General features: G+C 46.1%; 1 protein-coding gene across 7 annotated transcripts in view; it reads left to right on the plus strand.

Annotated features, from left to right (window-relative positions):
* Positions 1–22,138, plus strand: part of hip1 (huntingtin interacting protein 1) — a 402,236-nt gene that overhangs the window by 371,053 nt on the left and 9,045 nt on the right. For all 7 annotated transcript variants that reach the window (XM_072469314.1, XM_072469320.1, XM_072469315.1 and 4 more), the window contains 8 exons: positions 1,077–1,184; positions 6,914–7,050; positions 7,830–7,940; positions 8,987–9,045; positions 10,105–10,198; positions 16,160–16,260; positions 19,381–19,486; positions 19,920–20,043. In XM_072469314.1, the coding sequence (XP_072325415.1) occupies positions 1,077–1,184; positions 6,914–7,050; positions 7,830–7,940; positions 8,987–9,045; positions 10,105–10,198; positions 16,160–16,260; positions 19,381–19,486; positions 19,920–20,043 (840 nt within the window). The remainder of the gene's footprint in view (positions 1–1,076; positions 1,185–6,913; positions 7,051–7,829; positions 7,941–8,986; positions 9,046–10,104; positions 10,199–16,159; positions 16,261–19,380; positions 19,487–19,919; positions 20,044–22,138) is intronic.

Genomic DNA, 22,138 nt, shown 5'->3' on the forward strand with positions numbered 1-22,138 from the left:
TGGGCCTCAGCCTCGCCTCGTGGGGCCGCTGGTCGGTCCGCACGCTGCCCCTGCCCCTTTCCTCCGTATGTGCCTCTGCCTTCTCACCGTCCCCTCGAGCTGCTGTTTGCGGGCACCTTCTCTCCTTCTCGGACTGTTGATGCCTTTTGTATTTGGGGGAGTTTTAGGTGGCTTTTAGGGCCAAAACCTCATAACTTCAGTGTTAGGTCCAACTGGGAGGAGAGCCACCTGATATGCATCCGCTTAGCACACTGCCGCCACTGAAGTCGGCATTTCCAATTCTTAGCCAGTTAGCATATCCCACAGTTCCACCTGGCTATTGACTCCATTTTAAGTGACAGTTGTTAGATCATTGTGCCTGTGAGGTATATATTTATTGTGTCAAACACAGATCAAAAATAGGAAGGGAGAGAAAAATGAGTTCATTGTTACTACTCTTGAGTATTATAGTATGATTCTTACTAGAAAGCGCATGTGCGCAAGTATCAGGTGAGGACAGGATCAAACTTGACTGTATGTTTCCTCCACGGATGAATAAATCTCAGGCACACAACAGCACATCATTGGCACAGGTTCTGGAGAGTGGCTGGCACCTCCATAGGGCGCATTGTAGCACAATGGTTAGCATTGTTGCTACACAGCGCCAGGGGCCCAGGTTCGATTCCTGGCTTGGGTCTCTGTCTGTGTAGAGTCTGCACGTTCCCCCGTGTCTGCGTGGGTTTCCTCCGGGTGCTCTGGTTTCCTCCCACAAGTCCGAAAGACGTGCTTATTAGGTGAATTGGACATTCTGAATTCTCCCTCTGTGTACCCGAACAGGTGCCGGAGTGTGGCGACTAGGGGCTTTTACATTGGCTTCACTGCAGTGTTGATGTAAGCCTACTTGTGTCACTAATAAATATTAATATTAATATTATTATTAACTGTATGCCAGTAGGAGTCCGTTCCTTTCTGAGAGGAAGGGGGGAATAAAATAGTTTGTAAAGAAGTGGGGCTATTTGGGGTCTGTTGAGATAGCTGCTGTGGGTTGGCACTGTACTTCGTTTTCGATATTTCAAGTCTTTTTTTTAACTTTCTAGATGTCAGCAACCTTCTGCAGTCAGTCACCCTCTTTACCCATTTGATGGGAGACACCATTGTTCAGGGCAGTGCCACCTCCCATATGGTGCCAATGGAACAGACAGATCGTAAGTCATACTCTCAATCTGCTATAACATCTGTGTTGACCTAAAACCTTATTCTCTTTCTCGCTCATGTGCATGTATATGCTCACAAGTGCTCACCCACACTGAACTCTACTAAAGCTTGGGTCCACGATTTCTTAAACAATGCGACAGAGTCAAATATACTGATAAGAAGCAGTCTACCAACCTGGATCAGGGTTCTCACTATGAGTGTTGGGAGCCCATGAAAAATCCTAATACTTCAATCACAATCTAATTTACAAAAGAATAGTTTACGTCTGAAATGTGTAGCTATGTCACTGTGTATTTCATCATTTTATGCTTTGTACCCCCCTTTTAAAAACTTGTTAATAGAATTACTTTTTAAATAAATATTTAAAGTACCCAATTCATATTTTTTTCCAATTAAGGGGGAATTTCACATGACCAATCCACCCACCCTGCACATCTTTAGGTTGTGGGGGTGAGACCCATGCACACAAGGGAAGAATGTGCAAACTCCACAGTTGCCTCGGCGCAGTGAGGCAACAGTGCTAACCACTGCACCACCGTGCCTCCTGTTAATAGAATGACTTGACCATTTTCTTTTTTTTTTTAAAAAGTATTTTTATTAAGGTTTTGCAGAATTTTTCATAATAAAACAGTAGTAACAATAATAACAAAACAAACTAGAGTGAACATTAACATAGTGCAAAAAGACAATATACAATAACAATTAAGTAGACATTACCCCACGCGACTCCGTCTTCCCACACCATCCCAATGAAGCACTCACCACCTCCACCCCCTACGGATTGCTGCGGCTGCTGACATTTTAATTTTGCCCGAGAAAGTCGACGAACGGCTGCCACCTCCGAGAGAACCCTAGCGTAGACCCTCTTATGGCAAACTTTATTTTCTCGAGGCTGAGAAACCCAGCCATGTCGTTAACCCAAGTCTCTACACTCGGGGGCTTCGAGTCCCTACACATTAATAAAATCCGTCTCCGGGCTATTAGGGAGGCAAAGGCCAAGACGTAGGCCTCTTTCGCCCCCTGAACTCCCAGGTCTTCTGACACTCCAAAGATCATTATCTCTGGACTCGGCACCACCCGTGTATTAAGCACCTTGGACATTGCCCTCGCGAACCCTTGCCAGAACACTAAGCTCTGGGCATGCCCAAAACATGTGGACATGGTTTGCAGGGCTGCCCTTGCACCTCATACAACTGTCTTCTACCCCAAAAAACTTGCTCATTCCCGCTGCCCGCGGCCCCCCCCCCCCCCCCCCCCCCCCCCCCCATTGCCCACTTCCTAATCATAGCTATATTGGCCGCCCAGTAGTAGATGCGAACGTTCGGCAGCGCCAAACCCCCCCCCCCGGCTGCGCTCCAACAGCGATCTCCTTACTCGCGGGGTCTTATTCGCCCACACAAAGCCCGAAATGATCCTACTCACCTGCTTAAAAAAGGCCTTGGGGATGAAGATGGGGAGGCACTGAAAGACAAACAAAAATCTGGGGAGGACAGTCATTTTCACGGTCTGCACCCTCCCTGCCAGTGACAGCGGGAGCAAGTCCCACCTTTTAAAGTCCCCTTCCATTTGTTGAGCCTGTGCAGGGCATCCCATTTCCTGGCCACCTGTATACCCAGATAACAAAAACTTTTCTGTACCATCCTGAGCGGCAGCTCTTTCAGTCTCTCCTCCTGCCCCTTGGCCTGGATCACAAACAACTCACTCTTTCCCATGTTCAGTTTGTACCCTGAAAAACTACCAAAATCCCTCTGGATCCGCAGAACCTCCCCTACCCCCTCCACAGGGTCCGAAATGTACAGGAGCAAATCATCCACTCTGCGTCCATCGCTGTTCCCACCTCCACCTCCCCTCCCTCTGAGGGCATCATAATAATATTCAAAAGTCTCCAGACATTGGTATTGAGTTGTCTGCCTATAACAAACCCAGTCTGGTCTTCCTCTATCACCCCTGGGGCGCAATCCTCAATTCTTGTGGCCAGAATCTTAGCTAGCAATTTGGCATCCATGTTTAAAAGCGAAATCGGCCTGTATGACCCACAATGTTCCGTGTCCTTCCCTCGTTTAAGAATGAGTGAGATTAAGGCCTGTGACATTGTTGGCGGGTGGGTTCCTTGCGCTCTAGCCTCATTGAGGTCCTCATCGGGTGTGGGCTCAATATTTCCGAAAATTTCTTATAGAATTCTACCTGGTAACTGTCCGGCCCGGGGCTTTACCTGATTGCATGCCCTCTATACCCTTGACAATCTCCTCCAATTCAATCGGGGCCCCCAGCCCCTCCACCAGGTCCTCTTCCACCTTTGGAAATCTCAACTGGTCCAAAAATTGCCTCATCCCTTCCGCTCCCGTCGGGGGCTCCGACTCGTATAGTTTACTATAGAACTGCTTAAAGACTCCGTTTACCCCCCCCGGATCCAAGTCCATGTTACCCTCTTTATTCTTTACTCCCCCGATTTCCCTGGCCGCCTTCCTCTTTCGCAGTTGGTGCGCCAGCATTCTACTCGCTTTCTCCCCGTACTCAAAGACTGCCCCCCTTGCCTTCCTCAGCTGTGTTACCGCTTTCCCTGTGGTCAGCAGTTCAAACTCTGCCTGCAGACTCCACCACTCCCTCAGTAGCCCTACCTCGGGGGGCCTCCTTGTATCTGCTGTCCATTCGGAGTATCTCCTCCACCAGTCTCTCCCTCTCCGCTCTTTCTCTCTTTTCCCTATGGGATCGAATTGAGATGAGCTACCCTCTGACAACTGCCTTCAGAGCCTCCCACACCGTTGCCGCTGCTTCCTCACCCGTATCGTTTGTTTCCAGGTAATCCTGGATGTTCGTACTAATCACCCGCAAACCTCTTCGTCCGCCAGCAGCCCCACATCCAGTCTCCAGAGTGGGCGCTGCCCTCTCTCCTCACTAAGCCGCAGGTCTACCCAGTGCGGGGCATGGTCCGAGACTGTGATTGCTGAGTATTCTGTCCCCGCCACCTTTGGGATTAATGCCCTGCTCAAGACAAAGAAATCTATGCGGGAATAAACCTTATGAACGTGGGAGAAAAAAGAGAACTCCTTCGCTCTCGGCCACGCAAACCTCCAGGGATCCACCCCCCCCCCCCCCCCCCCATCTGCTCCATAAAACTCTTCAGTTCCTTAGCCACTGCCGGTCGCTTCCCTGTCCTGGACTTTGACCGGTCCAGCTCGGGGTCAATGACTGTGTTAAAGTCTCCCCCCATGATCAGGTTGTGTGACTCTAAGTCCGGGATTTTGCCTAGCGTGTGTCTCATAAATTCCATATCATCCCAATTCGGAGTGTAGACGTTCACAAACACCACCCGGACCCCCTCCCACTTTCCACTCACCATTATATACCTGCCCCCCCCTTATCTGCCACAATTCTCCCAGCCTCGAATGCCACACCCTTACTGATCAGAATTGCTATCCCCCTGGTCTTCGAATCCAGCCCTGAATGAAACACCTGGCCTACCATCCCTTTCTCAATCTCGTATGACCTGCGAGCTTTAAATGTGTCTCCTGAAGTATTGCTACATCTGCCTTTAACCCCTTTAGATGCGCATACATGCGCGCTCTTTTGACCGGCCCATTCAAACCCCTCACATTCCACATGATCAGCCTGGACGGGGGGGCTAAACCCCCCCCCCCCCGCCGACTAGCCATCGCCCTTTTTTGGCCAACCTCGAGCCCGCGCCTTTCGCTTCCTCGAGCGCCCCCACAGGGAGCCACCGCCCCCAACCCTCAATTGGTACCCTGAAATTGATACGGCCTCTGTCAGCAAAGCAGCATTCTCCCACCCCCCCACCCCCAACAGCCCCATGACCCAAGACCCCCCCGCCAAGCACCAGCTGAGCACTTGCTCACCCCCCACTACGCTCCCGAGAGTCAGCTGACCCCGGCAGCTCCCGCCCCTGGCGCTGATCAGACTGTCGCCTCATTGGCCGGAACCCTCTCCCCACATGAATAAACCAATTAAACTACCTCTCCAGCCCCAGTGAGTAAATAGTAATATGAAACAAAAAATAAACAGAAGACACTAAATCACGTGAGGAGACACTTGTTGAACCAAGGCTCCAACTTCCCGAAAAATCGCACTAAGTACAGGGCCCCCTCCCCCCTCCGTATCTCAACTTTGCCAAAAATACTGCACCCTCCAGCCACCACCACAGCCCTTACACGCACCCAACATTGTATACAATCTTATATTAGAAGTGGCACCGTGTTACTCAACCCCACCGCCGCATTCCACCAAAGCTTAACTGTCCTTTAATTCGAGTCCAGCTTTTCTTGTTTGACGATTGACCACGCCTCGTCCGGCGTCTCAAAATCGTGATGCTGATCCTTGTACGTGACCCATAGCCTCGCTGGGTGTAGCATCCTAAGTTTCACCCCCTTGCTGAAGAGGGTCGCCTTCACCCGGTTGAATCCAGCACGTCTCTTGGCCAGCTCCGCACCCAGGTCCTGGTAGATGCGTATCACGCTGTTCTCCCACCTGCTGCTCCGTTCTTTTTTTGCTCACCGCAAGACAAGTTCCTTGTCCGAGAAGCAATGAAATCTCACCACCATGGCCCTCAGCGGTTCATTCGCTTTGGGCTTCCTTGCGAGGACTCTGTGCGCCCCCCCGTCCAGCTCCAGGGGTCGAAGGAAAACCCCCGTCCCTATCAGCGTCTCCAGCATCCTGGACACAAATGCTCCCGCATCCGACCCCTCCACACCTTCGGGGAGGCCCACAATTCTCAAGTTCTGTCTCCTAGACCTGTTTTCTAGGTCCTCCAGCCTCTCCTGCCACTTCTTGTGGAGGTTATCCTGCACCTCCACCTTAAGGGCCAATACAACCAACTCGTCCTCATGGTCGGATAGCTTTTTCTCCATCTCCTTAATCGCTTTCCCTTGTGTCGCCTGAGTTGCGATCATTTGGTCTATTGATGCCTTCATCGGGGTCAGCATGTCCTTTTTAAGATCAGCAAAGCAGCCCCTAAGGAACTCCTGTTGCTCCTGTGACCACTGCGCCCATGCACCCTGGTCTATGCCGGCCGCCATGCTGTGCCTCGGCGCCTGCTCCGCACGCTTCTGTCTGTTGGGACTTAAATGCTTCACCCGGCCACTCCTGGTCCAGCTATCCATACAACAGAGGGAATCCTTTTGGCAGTATTCGCTTCACCAATCTACCCCAAAATGTCCATGAAAACTCCTGAAAAAAGGTCCGAGAGTCCGTTCCAGACGGGAGCTGCTGAATGCGCGACCTTGTCCTCCATGGCCGCCACCGGAAGTGGACTTGACCATTTTCAATGTGGTTTTGCAGTCTTGTGTTACATTAGTGGTGATGATGCAGGCCATTCTGTTCAAAGCAAAGCATGGTGGTGCAGGCTGAGAGGCTCCATGTCAGGAACCAACCTTATCACTTCTGGGAGCTCATCATCCCCAGCATAACAAGAATGTCTGCTCAATCCAACTGGCCAGCCTCAGATTGGAATGGGACTTTTTCTTGCTGTACCACATTGATTGACATTAACTAAACCAGTAGTAGCTAGAGATGGTGCATTTTCTCTTCTCATTCTTATTTTCTCACATTCTTCTTACACGCAACTTTTTCTTTCTTTGTTTCCCCCCGTCCCCCCACCCAACCCCTTTCTTGCACATAAAACCCAAGTCAGCAAGTTATTGTAATTCTTGTTCCACAGCTGTACTATTTTGTCCGTACCTTCTCTATTCTGTTTTCTATTTGCTAGATCTGTTGGAAGCGTGTAAGCAGTGTGGGAGTGAAGTACTTTCCTACTTCTCCAGTTTGAAGGACACTACAACTTTGAGCATTGCAGATTGCACTAAAGTGAGAGAAGGTCTGAACCAGATAAACAGGATTGGGGAGGTGAGAGGCTGACAGCTGTTTCTTAAATTTGGAAAGAAAAATGTTGGATCGTCTTGAGAATGTAGTATAACATCAAGCTGCCTCCTTGGTTTGCCAGTGTCATCAATTACCCCACAAAGTGCAAAAGTAAAATACTGTGAGAAATCTGGAATAAAAACGGAAAATTCTGGAAATTACTCGGCAGGCAGCATCTGCGGACAGCGATCTGAAATGTTTCTGTTTCTATCTCCGCAGATGCTGCTTGGCCTGCTGAGTGTTTCCAACATTTCCTGTTTCCAATTCTTGTCTCCCCCCCACCCACCCCGCCATAGTGATTACTTTGCCCTCTAATATTCCTTCTCCTTCTCTAAGGCGCTGACTCACAATGGAGTTCAGTTCCAGTTAGATACCATCCAGTCCCCCATCATAGTGACCACAGTGATCCCAGATGAAAGGGTCAGTGGTTCTTGAAGCCTGAGAACCAAGCCTAAAAATGTGCGTTCTCTGGTAGGAACTAGAATGATCAGGATCTCTCTCTCTTTTTCTGGTCTGTCTCTCTCTCGCCATTGAATGTAGGGGCCTGCTGTGGCCACCCAAATTCCTGCCCTAGCTGACTCGACATCGAACAAAAATCAAACCTTGCGCTTTCTTGGTGCTTCTGCTTAAGTTCCACTCTACATTGTCCCTGCTGAAAAACTTGAAGATCTCTTGTAATTTTGGATTGACTAAGTTAAATTCCTTCTCCACGTTTGGCTGTGCCCTCTGCAGTGTTGCTGACTGCTGTGCATGTGTTATTTTAGGAACTACGGCCTAAAGGAAGAGACATCAAACAAAACGAGCTGGGTGACCTGGTGGAACAGGAGATGGCTGCTACGTCAGAAGCTGTTGAAACTGCTACCGCAAGGATAGAGGTGATTTACATCCGTGGAATCCAAGTTCATTTGATACGTTAGTACGGTTGTATCTTGCAAAAATTGCTTCTATAATTTCTATTGGTGGATTGGCAGATGTAGATGTGCACAAAAACTCTCAATTCTGGTGCACTTCAATAAGTTATTGGAAGAGAAATAGGTAGCTGTACACATTAAAAATTTTTTTTAAAGTGCCCAATTCTTTTTTTCCCCCAATTAAGGTGCAATTTAGCGTGGCCAATCCGCCTACCTTCCACATCTTTGGACTGTGGGGGTGAGACCCATGCAGACATGGGGAGAATGTTTAGCTCACTTGGCTAGACAGCTGGTTTGTGATGCAGAGCAAGGCCAGCAGCGTGGGTTCAATTCCCGTACTGGTTGAGGTTATTTATGAAGGCCCCACCTTCTCAACCATGAACCCCGCTTGAGGTGTGGTGATTCTTCGGTTAAATCACCATCAGTCAGCTCTCCCCTTCAAAGGGGAAAGCAGCCTGCGGTCATCTGGGACTATGGCAGTTTTACCTTTTACATTTGTAGTAAGTTGATGGTCTTATTTTCTGGGGCTGTGCATATCGTCGCACAGTGAGCCTTGTCTCATGCATACCTACTAACATGATTGTAGCAAGAGATAGCTCATTCTTTAATCTAGTTGATGTGCAATCAATTGCACAAAGACGCAGATTGGGTACAACTGTGGCTTTATTGCAGTCAGATGCGTGGCCTCCTGCTGCAGCTGGCGAAATGGCAGAGCAATGGAGGTCACGCATATTTATACAGATGTTAGTGGGCGGAGCCAGCAGGCCGGGGTACTGGCGAACCTGTAGTGCAGGTCCTACCTTACATCCCATAATACAGTGGTTCACCACAATAGTTTGACATGATACAGAGACCAGCTTGTTACTATTCAATGGCTTTACAATGGCTTTACAAAAGAAGCCGACACCAGCCTTTCCCTGGCTGGTTGTTGGAGCAGGACGGAGTTCTGCTGTTCCATTTCAAAGCTGCTAGTTTAACCAGGTTTTCTTTTTACAAAATTTTGTAACCAGGAAATGCTGAGCAAGTCGAGGGCAGGAGACACGGGTGTGAAGCTGGAGGTGAATGAGAGGTCAGTGCTTTCATGTGTTCATGAATTTATATCAGTCTACATGAAGCTTGAATGTCGGTAAGGATTCCTCCACAGCAGAATACTGGTCATTTCACACAGTCTCAATTTGAGCCTCCTGCTCATAGAGACTTCAATGCCTTGATCAGGAAGGAATTTGTATGAAACCTGCTCTCGTTTGTTGTGGTCTTTATTTTTTTAAACCGAAGCTGCGTGCCTCAAAACAAAAATGTACAACGTGTTTTCGTTAAATGTAAGATCAAAGTACTGTTATAAATGGACCCAAAACAATGGCCAAATCTGGAACTGGCTATCTCCATTACATTGGTTTCCATTCTACAGAATTTCATGGGTTTAAATTATTCCCATTCATTCCCAATATCCAAAATGCCATTGGTCTAATGATGTACAAAGGAGAAATAAGATGGAATCTAAAAATGACAGACCTGGGACTACGGGGAAGCTCTACATTGAAGGAATATTGACAACTGGGAGCACATTTAAATGGAGGAATCCCTTTAAATAGTGGATTGTAACAGGCTGGGATGATCAGAGCAGAGGGAATCCCCTTGCAAAGGATCTTGGAGCATCGTAACACTCTAGACAAAGAATCTTGCAGGACATTGATGGTCATTTAGTCCAAAGTAATTATTTTTGTAAAAACTAAATTCAAGGACTTAATAATGATGTTGGGTACGGTCAGGAATGAAATGAGGTTTTCCATCTGAACTATTTCATAAGACATAAGATTGATCTGTTAAAAGTTTGTTTCTCAGAAAGAACTGGACAATTATCTGAATAGAAAATAAACTGCAGGTTTATGGGGAAAAGATGGATAGAGTGAGACAGGCCGAGTCGCTCTTGCAGGGAGCTGGCACAGACATGACAGGCTCATTGGCCTCCTGTGCTGTCACCATTCGATGGAAGCTTCAGGATGTGGCACATAAAGATTTAAATAGGTCGAGAGTACATAGTACTTAGTGCTATTCGCTTTACATGAAATTACAGAATTATTAAGGAGGAAGTTATTTGACAGGTCTTCTGTATTCTTATTTCCTGTAGGATCCTTGCGTCCTGCACTGACCTGATGCATGCAGTCAAAATGTTGGTTCTGACATCGAAGGATCTGCAGAGAGATATCGTGGAGAGTGGGAGGGTAAGAGCCAAAACCTGTCGATAAGACTGATGTTTGGTGGGTGTGCAGGACAATGTTCGAGCAGAGGTTTACAGGTTAGTTAGTTGATTGGAAGCGTCTTGAAAACATGGCACTGTACCTAGAGTACTTTGGGGAATCCTACATTCTTCCAACTCTGGCCTCTTGTGCATTCTCCTCCTCTTTTGCTTCACCATTGTTGCCTTCCTTTAAACTGTCCAGGCCATAAGCTCTGGAATTCCCTCCCAAAACCCCTCTCTTCCTTCAAGGCATTCCTTAAAAATCCAATTTGTTGGCCAGCCTTTTAGTCACCGATCCTAATGTCTCCTGCTTTGGCCGAGTTTAAAAAAAAAAAAATGTTTTTTATTACACCCCTTTGAAGAGCCTGGAGACTTTTATTGTATTAAAAGGTGCAATTTGAAGGTTGATTTTTTTCCCCCAAGAGACTGATGCTCTTGGTTGCTTTGCAGTGATTCCTCCATCCCTTTCATGTCATGAGAGGGAAAATGCAGTTTGAAAGTTCCCTCTGGAAGATGCTGGATGAATCCCCTCAGGCCACTCACCTAGCTCAGTAACAATACTGGACAAGACTCATCAGCTGGTAACCTTCCCAAACTCTCAGTTAATATCTTAAAATGCAGAAATGGCTGTGAAAGGCATCCACTTCCCTGGAATTTCTGCCAACGTGATGGGGGGAGGTTGGGAGAACACAATGGAGAATTTAGGCTGGCTTTTTGTTTTGTGCAATGCTATATACCACATCACTTCAATGACTATGGCCCCTTTCTGATCAATTGGATTTCACGATTCAGATTGATCCTGTTTTCAAATACATCAGAATGAGTAAACTCCCTCAAAGAAACCGCTTGTTATCTTATCGCACAAAATCACGCCGAGAGCAAGGTCTCACGATTGATTCCTGATCTGTGCTGAGTTTGAGATGTTCTAATTATCTTCACGGCCTTTGGATTAATGAGGTGAAAAATTCACCAGGATTAGCCAGGTAGCCCCTTGAATTCGGTAAGGAACACTAACAATAGGGAAGTAAAGTTCAATCAAATCATAGCGAAATAGGGTAATTTAGTAAACAAAGTAAGATAAGATTATAGAACAGACCAGGGAGAAAAAAAGAGCGTGAAAAAGAGGGCGACTGAGAGGAAAGCCGGGAGGATAAAGGAGCGTGGGATTGAGAGCGAAGTGCTGGCTTGGGAGTTTGGAGCTCCTGTGGTGACGTCAGGATTCCAAAGTGACGCAGGGTAAGTGGAAGCAGCTGATTGGGTGAGCACAGTCATGTATCCATTTACTACTCTTATCGCTTATAGTTTGTGAGATCTCAATTTTGTGGTCTATAGTTTGTAAGGGCTATATTCTAGTAATGAGGAACAGGGGTGAAGAGCCCTGGAGTAATTGATATTATTTGATTTTAAATATCTTCCAAAGCCTTTAATTTAAAGGGGTAAGTCATGGCAGGAGAGCTCAAAGCTGTGGTGTGCTTCTTCTGCTCTGTGGGAAGCCGGGAACATTTCCAGTGCACGGAGCCAGCAGGTGCTGCAGCTCTTGGATCCTGGGGTTCGGAGCTGGAACAGCTGAGGACACTGGAGCATCTGTGCGCAGAGAGAATCGTGGCTAGCACGTATAGAGAGGTGGTTAAACTGCAGACTCTGAGCCCACAGGCAGGAAGGGAATGGGTGACCACCAGGCAGAGTAAGATGACTAGGCCGACCGTGCAGGAATCTCCTGTGGCCATTGCCCTGCAAAACAGATATGCCGCTTTGGATACAGTTGGGGGTAATGGTCTCTCAGGGGAAAGCAGTAACAGCCAAATTCATTGCACCACAGTTGGCTTTGCTGCACAGGGAAGGAGTAATGACTGTGGGAATGCAATAGTTATAAGGGATTTACTGGTAAGGGAATAGATAGGCATTTCTGTGGCGCAAACGACACTCCAGGATGGTATTTTGCCTCCCTGGTGCGAGCGTCCAGGATGGCTCAAAGCAGCTACAGGACATTCTGGAGGGGGGAGGATAAACAGCCAGTGGTCGTCGTGCACGTTGGTACAAACGACATGGGTAAAGAAAAAAGGGATGAGGCCCTAAAAGCAGAATATAGGGATTGAGGCAGTAAGTTGAAAAATAGGACCGCAATGGTAGTGATCTCTGGATTGCTACCAGTGTCACATGACAGTCAGAGTAGAAATAGTGGGATATATCAGAGGAATGCATGGCTGAAGAGATGGTGCTAGAGGGAGGGTTTCAAATTCCTGGGACATTGAGAACAGTTCTGGAGGAGGTGGGGCCAGTACAAACTGGGCGGGTTGGACCGGGCCTGATGTCCAAGGGAGTGTATTTTCTCGAGTGGTTGGGGAGAGTTCAAGCTATAATGTCAAGGGGTTGCGAACCTATGCAAGGAGTCAGAGGAGGGATAAACACCGACAAGAACAAAAGACAAAGGGGAATAAGAATAGTGATCGGCAGAAAAGTTGAGGGCCAGCATCAAAAGGGTCACTGAAAAATAATGTGAGTATGATAAAGAATGTTAAAAGTCCTGTTTTAAGGCTTTGTGCCTTAATGCACAGAGCATTTGTGATAAGGTGAATGAATTAATCACGCAAAGGTGGATGAATTAATCACGTGAATAGATGTAAACGGATATGATATAGTCTGGATTATGGAGACATGGCTGCAGGGTGACCAGGGATGTGAATTGAACATTCAGGGCAATTCAGTATTTATGAAGGACATACAAAAAAGAAAAGGCAGTGGGGTTGCATTGCTGGTTAAAGAAGAAATTAACACTATAGTGAAGAAGGATACTAGCTCCAACGATGTGGAATACATATGGATAGAATTGACAAACACCAAGGGGCAAAAATCCTTAGTGGGGTTGTATATAGACCCTCAAACTGTAGTCGTGGTGTTGGGAATGGCAATAAACAGGAAATTAAAGATGCATGCGATAAGGGTGAGTTCAATCTGCAGAGAGATTGAGCAAATCAGATTAGTAACAATACTGTGGAGGAGGAATTTGTGGAGTGTATATGGGATGGTTTTCTGGACCAGTGCGTTAAGGAACCAGCTAGAGAACAGGTTATCCTAGACTGGGTATTATGTAGTGAGAGAGGACTAATTGGCGATCTAGTTGTGCGAGGTCCCTTGGGGTTAAGCGACCAAAATAGTTGACTCTGAGATTAGGTCCCTGAATCTAAATAAGAGAAACTGCGATGGTGTGAGTTGGCTATGATGGATTGGAAAACGTTACTTAAAGGGATGACGGTCGATAGACAATGGCAAACATTCAAAGAGTGCATGGGTGAACTGCAACAATTGTTCATTTCTGTCTGGCGCAAAAATAAAATGTGAAAGGTGGCCAAACCATGGCTTACAAGGAAAATTAGAGATAGTATTAGATCCAAGGAAGAAGCATACAAATTGACCAGAAGAAAACAGTAAACCTGAGGATTGGGAGCAGTTTAGAATTCAGCAAAGGAGGACCAAAGGATTGATTAAAATGGCGAAAATAAAGTAGGAGAGTAAGCTTGCAGGGAACATTAAAAACTGACTGTAAAAGCTTCTATAGGCATGCGAAGAGAAAAAGATTGATGAAGACAAATGTTAGGTTCCTTACAGTCAGAAACAGGAATTTATAATGGGGAACAAAGAAATGACCAGCCAACTAAATACATTCTGTCTTCACAAAGGAGGACGCAAATTGGGCAGCATGGTGGCGTGGAGGCAGCACTGCTGCCTCACATTATTGCTGGGTTCGATCCTGGCCCCGGGACACCGTCTGTGCGGAGTTTGCACATTCTCACCGTGTTTGCGTGAGTTTCGCCCCCACAACCCAAAGGTGTGCAGGGTAGGTGGATTTGCCACGCGAAATTGCCCCTTAAAATGAATTGGGTACTCTAAATTTATAACAAAAAAGAAAAAAAGGAGGACACAAATAACAGCTGGGATTCTCCGATCCGAGTTCGCCCGGCTACCACTGCCAGCGTGATCGGAGAATTTGACGCTCAGTCAAAATTCCATTCACTGCAGCGGACCAGAGAGAATCCCGCTGATGTGAATGGATGGAGAATTCCGGCCAATTAACCAGAAATGTAGGCGTACATCGGGTTTAATAGGAGGGAGGAACTGAAGAAAATCAGTATGAATAGGGAAATGGTCATGGGGAAATTGATGGGATTGAAGGCTGATAAATTCCCAGGGCCTGATAATCTGCATCCCAGAGTACTTCCAAGAAGTGGCCCTAGAAATTGTGGATGCATTGGTGTTCATCTTCCACGATTCTGTGGATTCTGGAACAGTTCCTACGGATTGGAGAGTAGTTAATGTAACCCCACTGTTTAAAAAGGCAAGTCGAGGGAAAACAGTGAATTATAGACCAGTCAGCCATCACATGGTAATTGGAATCTGCAAGAGCCCATTACAAAAAATGAAATAGCAGAGCTCTTGGAAAATAGTTGCAGGTTCAGACAGAGTTAGCCTGGATTTACAACAGAGAAATAATGCTTGAGGAATCTACTGGAATTCTTCAAGGATGTAACTAGTAGAGTTGATGAGGGGGAACCAGCGGATGTGGTTTATTTGGACTTTCCAAAGGCTGTGACAAAGTGCCACATTAGAGGTTAACGTTTAGAATTAAAGCGCATAGGATTGGGATAGTGTGTTGAGAGGGATAGAAAACTGGTTGGCAGACAGGAAACAAGAGTTGGAATAAACGGGTCTTTTTCCAAATGGCAGGCAGTGACTAGTGGGGTATTGCAGGAAACAGTGATAGGACCCCAGCTATTCAAAATATGTATTAATGATTTTGATGAGGGATCTAAATGTAATATCTCCAAATTTGCAGATGACACAAAGCTGGGTGGGAGGGTGAGCTGTGAGGAGGATGCACAGATGCTTCAGTGTGATTTGGACAAGCTGAGTGAGTGGGTAAAATGAATGGCAGGTGCAGTATAATTTGGAGAAATGTGAGGTTATACACTTTGGTAGCAAAAACAGGAAGGCAGATTATTATCTGAATGGCTATAGATTACGAGAGGGAACGTGCAACAAGACCTGGGTGTCCTTGTACATCAGTTGCTGAAAGTAAGGATGCAGGTGGAGTAGGCAGTAAAGAAGGCAAATGGTATGTTTTCTTTCGAGGATTTAAGTACAAGAGCAGGAATGTCTTGCTGCAATTATACAGGGCCTTGGTGAGACGACACCTAGAATATTGTTTTTAGTTTTGGTCTCCTTATCTGAGGAAGGAAGTTCTTGCTGTAGAGAGGGAGTGCAGCAAAGGTTTATCAGACTGATTCCTGGCATGAGGGGACTGATGATATGAGGAGGGATCAAGTTGGTTAGGATTATATCCGTTGGAGTTTTGAAGAATTAGTGGAGGATCTCATAACCTATAAAATTCTAACTGGAATGGACAGGGTAGATGCAGGAAGGATGTTCACGATGGCGGGGATGTCCAGAACGAAGTCTAAGGATATGGGGTAAACCATTTAGCACTGAGATGCAGAGAAATTTCTTCACCCAGAGAGTGGTGAGCCTGCGGAATTCTCTACCACAGAAGGCAGTTGAGGCCAAAACATTGAATGTTTTCAAGAAGGAATTAGATAAAGCTCTTGGGCTAAAGGGATCAAAGGCTATGGGTGGAAAGTGGGAACAGGTTACTGAGTTGGATGATCAGCCATGGTCATAATAAATAGCGGAGCAGGCTTGAAGGGCCGAATGTGGTGGTCCTCCTCCTATTTTGTTGCCCTGTTGGAAAGCTCAGATATTTGAACATTGTGTGAGGGAAAGCATAGCTTTAGTCCCTCGGTGGTGAATATTCTACCAGCATTCAGGCCTGTCCACAAAGAATTGGCATTTGGGTGAGAAACCAGGTGCAACAAGATGTAAGCACCTTTAAGAGAGATGGGGAGAAGGTTTGGGGAAATACCATAATAAATATTGTGTTTCTGATTTACAGGGAGCAGCATCGCAGAAAGAGTTCTACGCCAAGAATTCCCGGTGGACTGAAGGCCTCATCTCGGCATCAAAGGCTGTAGGCTGGGGAGCCACAGTGTTGGTGTAAGCACAGCAACTACTGTTCATTTATCGCATAATTTGTCAGTCACTTCCTGACCTCCAGCAAATCTGCGCTGTTGAATTTAGACCATATTTAGACCGTAAGACATAGGAGCAGAATTAGGCCATTAGGTCTGCTCCGCCATTCAATCATCGCTGATATGTTTCTCATCCGCATTCTCCTGCCTTCTCCCCATAACCCCGGATCCCTCTATTAACCAGGAACCTATCTATCTCTTGTCTTAAAGACGCTTAGTGATTTGGCCTCCACAACCTTCTGCGGCAGAGTTGCACAGATTCACCACCCTCTGGCTGAAGAAATTCTCTTCATCGTCCCTTCAGTCTAAGGCTGTGGCCTCGTGTACTGGTTTTTCCTACTAGTGGAAACATCTTCTCCACGTCCATTCTATCTAGGCCTCTCAGTATCCTGTAAGTTTCAATAAGATCCCCCCTCGTCCTTCTAAACTCCAAAAAGTACAGACCCAGAGTCGTCCTCATATGAAGAGCTCTTCATTCCAGGAATGATTCTTTTGAACCTCCTCTGGACTCTTTCCAAGGCCAAGACTGCCTCCCTTAGATACAGGGCGTAAAACTGGCCCCAATACTCCAAATGGTGTCTGACCAGAGCCTGAGGCAGCCTCAGAAGTACATCCCTGATCTTGTATCCTAGCCCTCTTGACATGAATGCGAACATTGCATTTGCCTTCCTAACTGACGACTGAACCTGCATGTTAACCTTAAGAGAATCTTGAACTAGGACTCCTACGTCCCTTTGTGCTTCAGGTTTCCTGAGCCTATTCCCTTTTGGAAAAAGGCTCCATTCTTCCTCCCAAAGTGCATAACCTCTTTTCCATTAAAAAAAAATTTGGAGTACTCAATTATTTTTTTCCCCAATTAAGGGACAATTTAGCATGGCCAATCCACTTAACCTGCATATCTTTGGGTTGTGGGCAAAATCCACACAGACAGTGACCTGGGGGCAGGATCGAAACCGGGTCCTCAGCGCTGTAGGCAGCAGTGCTAACCACTGTGCCACCCTGCATAACCTCCTTTCCACATTATATTCAATCTGCCACTTCTTTGTCCACTCTCCTAACCTGTCCAAGTTCTTCTGCAGCCCCCCCCCCCCCCCCCCTGCTTCCTAATGCTACCTGTCCCTCTGCATACCTTTGTCATATTTGCAAACTTAGCAACAATGCCCTCCGTTCTTTCTTCCAGATCGTTAATGTAGATCGTGAAAAGTAGTGTTCCTAACACCAACTCCTAATTATTATTATTTTTTTTTTCTAATTAAGGGGCAATTTAGTGTGGCCAATCCACCTACCCTGCACATCTTTTGGGTTGTGGGGGTTAAACCCACGCAGACACGGGGAGAACGTGCAAACTCCACACGGACAGTGACCCAGGGCCGGGATTCCAACCCGGGTCCTCAGCGCCGCAGTCCCAGTGCTATCCACTGCGCCACCGTGCTGCCCTCTAACACCAATTCCTGAGGCACACCACTAGTCAACAGCTGCCATCCTGAAAAAGACCCCTTTATCTCCACTCTCTGCCTTCTGCCAGTCAGCCAATCCTCTATCCTTGCTAGTATCTTACCCTTAACATCATGGTCTCTTAACTTATTTAACAGCCTCCTATACGGCACCTTGTCAAATGCCTTTTGGAAGTCTAAATAGATCACATCCATTGGTTCTCCTTTGTCCAACTTCCTTGTTACCTCCTCAAAGAATTCTAACAGCTTTGTCAGACGTGATCTCCCCTTGACAAAGTCGTGTTAATTCAGTTCTATTTTATCATGCGCTTCCAAGTACTCGACAATCTCATCTTATGACTGAAATTAGGCTAACCGGCCAATAATTTCCCATCTTCTGCCTCCCTTCTTACACAGGCATTTTACTGTCTTCTGAGACCTTGTCTGCCTCCAGTGATTCCTGAAAGATCCTCCACAATCTCCTCAGCTATCCCCTTTAGAACCCTGGGGTGTAATTCATCTGGTCCAGGTGATTTATCCACCATCAGACGTGTCAATTTGTCCAGAGCCTTCTGCTTAGTGATGGCCACTACATTCACCTCGTCCCCCCTGATTCTCCTGAAGTTCCCACTGGTGTCTTCCACCGTGAAGACTTATGCAAAGTAATTATTCAGTTCCTCGGCCATTTCTTTGTTTCATATTACTACTGCTCCAGCCACATTTCCAGTAGTCCAATGTCTATTCTTGCTTCTCTCTTACCTTTTATATATTGAAATGAACTCTTGCTATCTTCTTTTATATTACTAGCTAGCTTGTACTCATATTTCATCTTCTCCCCCCTTATTGCTTTTTTAGTTGCCCTCTGCTCCCTTTTAAAGGCTTCCCAATCCTCTGGCTTCCCACTAATCCTCGCGACCTTGTATGTTTTTTACTTTGCTTTTATGCTGTCCTTGACTTCTCTCGTCAGCCATGGATGCCTTGTCCTCCCCTTAGCACGGTTCCTCCTCCTTGGGATGAATTTCTGTTGTGCATCCCAAATTACCCTGCCATTGCTGTTCCACTGTCTTTCCTGCTAGGCTCCCTTTCCAATCAACTCTGGCCAGCTCTTAACTTATGTTTTTGTAGTTACCTTTATTCAATTGTAATACCGTTACATCTGATTCCAGCTTCTCCCTCTCAAACTGCAGGATAAATTCTTTCATATTGTGGTCACTGCTCCCTAAGGATTCCTTCATCTTACGTTCCCTAATCAAGTCTGCCTCATTACACATCACCAAATCCAGAATTGCCTGTTCCCTAGTGAGCTCTGTCATAAACTGCGCCCAAAACACTATCTCTTCGACATTCCACAAATCCTTTTCTTGGGATCCACTACCAACCTGATTATTGAAGTCCCCCATAATTATTGTAATATTTGGCGTATAGTTAAATCCTGTTAATTAGGATCCAATGTAGAGTTGAATGTTCCCATTTAACTGTTTTTCCGTGCAGCTATAACACTGGCATCTACCCAATTAATTGTGCTCACGCCAGCAGATGGCCCTTGCTTTCTGTTTCAGGTGTTACGCTCTTCTGTTTTATTGTGCAGCTATTGAGGTTTGTTTGATGGTTTAGACTCGAGTGTTCTCTCTCATTTGTCTCTCTCTCTTCAGAGATGCTGCAGACATGGTTGTCCAGGGGAAGGGAAAGTTTGAGGAGCTGATGGTGTGTTCTCATGAGATCGCAGCCAGTACAGCACAGCTGGTGGCTGCCTCCAAGGTAAGTGATTTCCTGCAGTGATCGGCTCATAGTTCGGAAAAAAACGCAATGAACCGCAAGTGGATAAATAGTGACTGCACCAATCAAATACAAGGAAAGTGGGTCGAAAGCATTCCAATGAAGAATTGCAAAGAACATTTGAAAAACAATAAATAAGCGTTATTTCAATTTTAGATATTCTTTAGGACTTGAGGGAAAAAACACAAACAGATGAACCGCTTCTTCCTTATACACATTTAGTTATTTATACCAGTGCGTTAAGTGAGGAAGCAAACTTGCATAAGAAAAATATATTTTCCAGGAATCCATCAAAATGCCCTTATTTCAGTGTATCTGGGGACACCTCTCTCACCTTCAACACAGTGGGAAAGACTGCAGTGCATTGACTGAAAACTGTCCAGCTATTTGTGGTAACGGTTTCCTTTTCTTGTAGGTGAAAGCAGATAAAGACAACACTAACCTTGGAAAACTACGGCAGGCATCTAAGGGAGTGAATGAAGCCACAGCCAGTGTAGTGGCTTCAACTAAGTCAGGAAAATCGCAGATTGAGGAAACAGGTAGTTGACTGTACTGTTCATCCTGCACAAGAATCACCCATAAGAGAGATGGCACGATTACATGTAGAGGAAGACTGTATTCATTCTGCTCCCATATTGTGTCCTGGTCCCAACCGAAGAAGGAGCTGCTCACCTTGGCACAATTATGCTGTTTCTCAGTTTTATTCTCTGTGGGAACTGAATGTGACTGCACAGTCCTATTTCACAGGACCTCTAACAGCCAGGAGATAGACAATGCTTCCATTACATGTTATGGGTTATGGGGAAAAGGCAGGAGAATGGGGATGAGAAAAAGATCAGCCATGATTGAATGGCGGAGCAGACTCGATGGGCCGAGTGGCCTAATTCTGCTCCTATTTCTTGTGGTCTTTTGAGCCTGGGCTAGCATTGAGTCCACATCCCTTATGAAAAGTTAGTCTCGAACCCTCTGAATTGCTCAGATTATGTTGGCCTCTTCCAATTTGTTTCAATATTGAGTGAAGTCAGTAGGAGAATTGTTTTGCATGCATATTTAAGGTATTTATAACTTTCAAGCTTAGATGACAAAACTAAAACCGCTCCGTTAGAAGAGTGTTCATTTAAGCTCTTTTCCAGGACTTGCAAGGTTGACACTTTAGTGCAGGACTGAGGGAATGCTAAGTTGTCAGAAATATCGTCCTTCAGGTAAAACAGAGGCTATGTCTCATGTTCCTGGAAAAAGAGCAGAGAGTTATCCTGTTGGTCTGACAAACACTCCTTCCTTATTCAACACCACCAAAAAACAAAGTAACTGGACATTTATTTAATTGCTGTTTGTGGGAGATGGTCACAGTCAAAAAGTCATACAGCACAGAAAGAGACCCTTCAGCCCATCATGTCAGTGCCGGCGATCAAGCACCGATCTCTCTAATCCCACTTTATAGCACTTGGTCCATTGCCTTGTATGCTATGGCATTTCAAGTATTCAGCTAAATGCTTCTTCAATGTTGTGAGGGTTCCTTCCTCTAACATTCTTTCAAGCAGTGAGTTCCAGATTCCCACCACCCTCTGGGTGAAAACGTTTTTCCTTAAATCCCCTCGATATCTCCTGCCCATTACCTTCAATCTATGCCCCCTGGTTATTTGGGGAAAATGTTTCTTCCTACAAACCCTACCTACGTCCTTCATAATTTTGTACACCTCAATCAGGTCCCCCCTCAGCCATCTCTGCTCTAAGGAGAATAACCCCAGCCTTAACCAGCCTCTCTTCATAGCTAAAATTCCCCAGCCCAGGCAACATCCTGGTGAATCTTCTCTGCACCCTTTCTAGTGCAATCACATCCTTCCTATAGTGTGGCGACCAGAACTGCACACAGCACTTTAGCTGTGGCCTAACGAACATGTTATACGGTTCCATCATAACCTCCATGCTCTTGGGTTCCATGCTTCTGCTAATAAAAGCACCAAATACTTGTACAAAGCAATTTATTGTATGTGGAGCGACCCTTTGAGACATATGAGAGAGGTAATAGGCATTGTATAAATGAAAGTTCCTGCAAGAAACATTTTATACTGAGGAGTCCCTTTGGAGTGACATGCAAAGCCTTATATTAATAAAAGAAACCTGCATCCAGCTCACAGATTATTTGCTGCCTGCTAAAACAGCATGTATTGTCAAATCCCATGCATGTTCCCGGCTCAGTCCCTGCTCTGTGCTGACTTAGCTGAACCCAGACCAGGTGCTGTAAGGATATCTGAATCTCTTGAGCCAGGGAAGAGAAAACCATGCAGAATTTCTGCTTCTCATGACCTGAAGAAAAACGACTTTCATTTCTGTAGCACTTGTGATGACCTCAGAAGGTCCCAAAGTGCCTTCCAGCCAATAAGTACCTAGGAAACAGGGCAGAGACTTTGCAGCAAGGATCTCAAACAGCATTGATAATGATCATATCTGTTTCATTTTAAAGATATTGGCTGAGGGATAAATTATGGTCAGGTCACCAGAGAGAATTCCCCTGCTTTTCAAAATGGGGTGACACGGTGGCACAGTGGTTAGCACTGCTGCCTCACAGCACCAGGAACCTGGGTTGAATTCTGACCTTGGGTGACTGTCTGTGTGGAGTTTGCACATTCTCCC

The sequence above is a fragment of the Scyliorhinus torazame genome, chromosome 12 (assembly GCF_047496885.1).
Source record: "Scyliorhinus torazame isolate Kashiwa2021f chromosome 12, sScyTor2.1, whole genome shotgun sequence".
Lineage (NCBI taxonomy): Eukaryota > Metazoa > Chordata > Chondrichthyes > Carcharhiniformes > Scyliorhinidae > Scyliorhinus > Scyliorhinus torazame.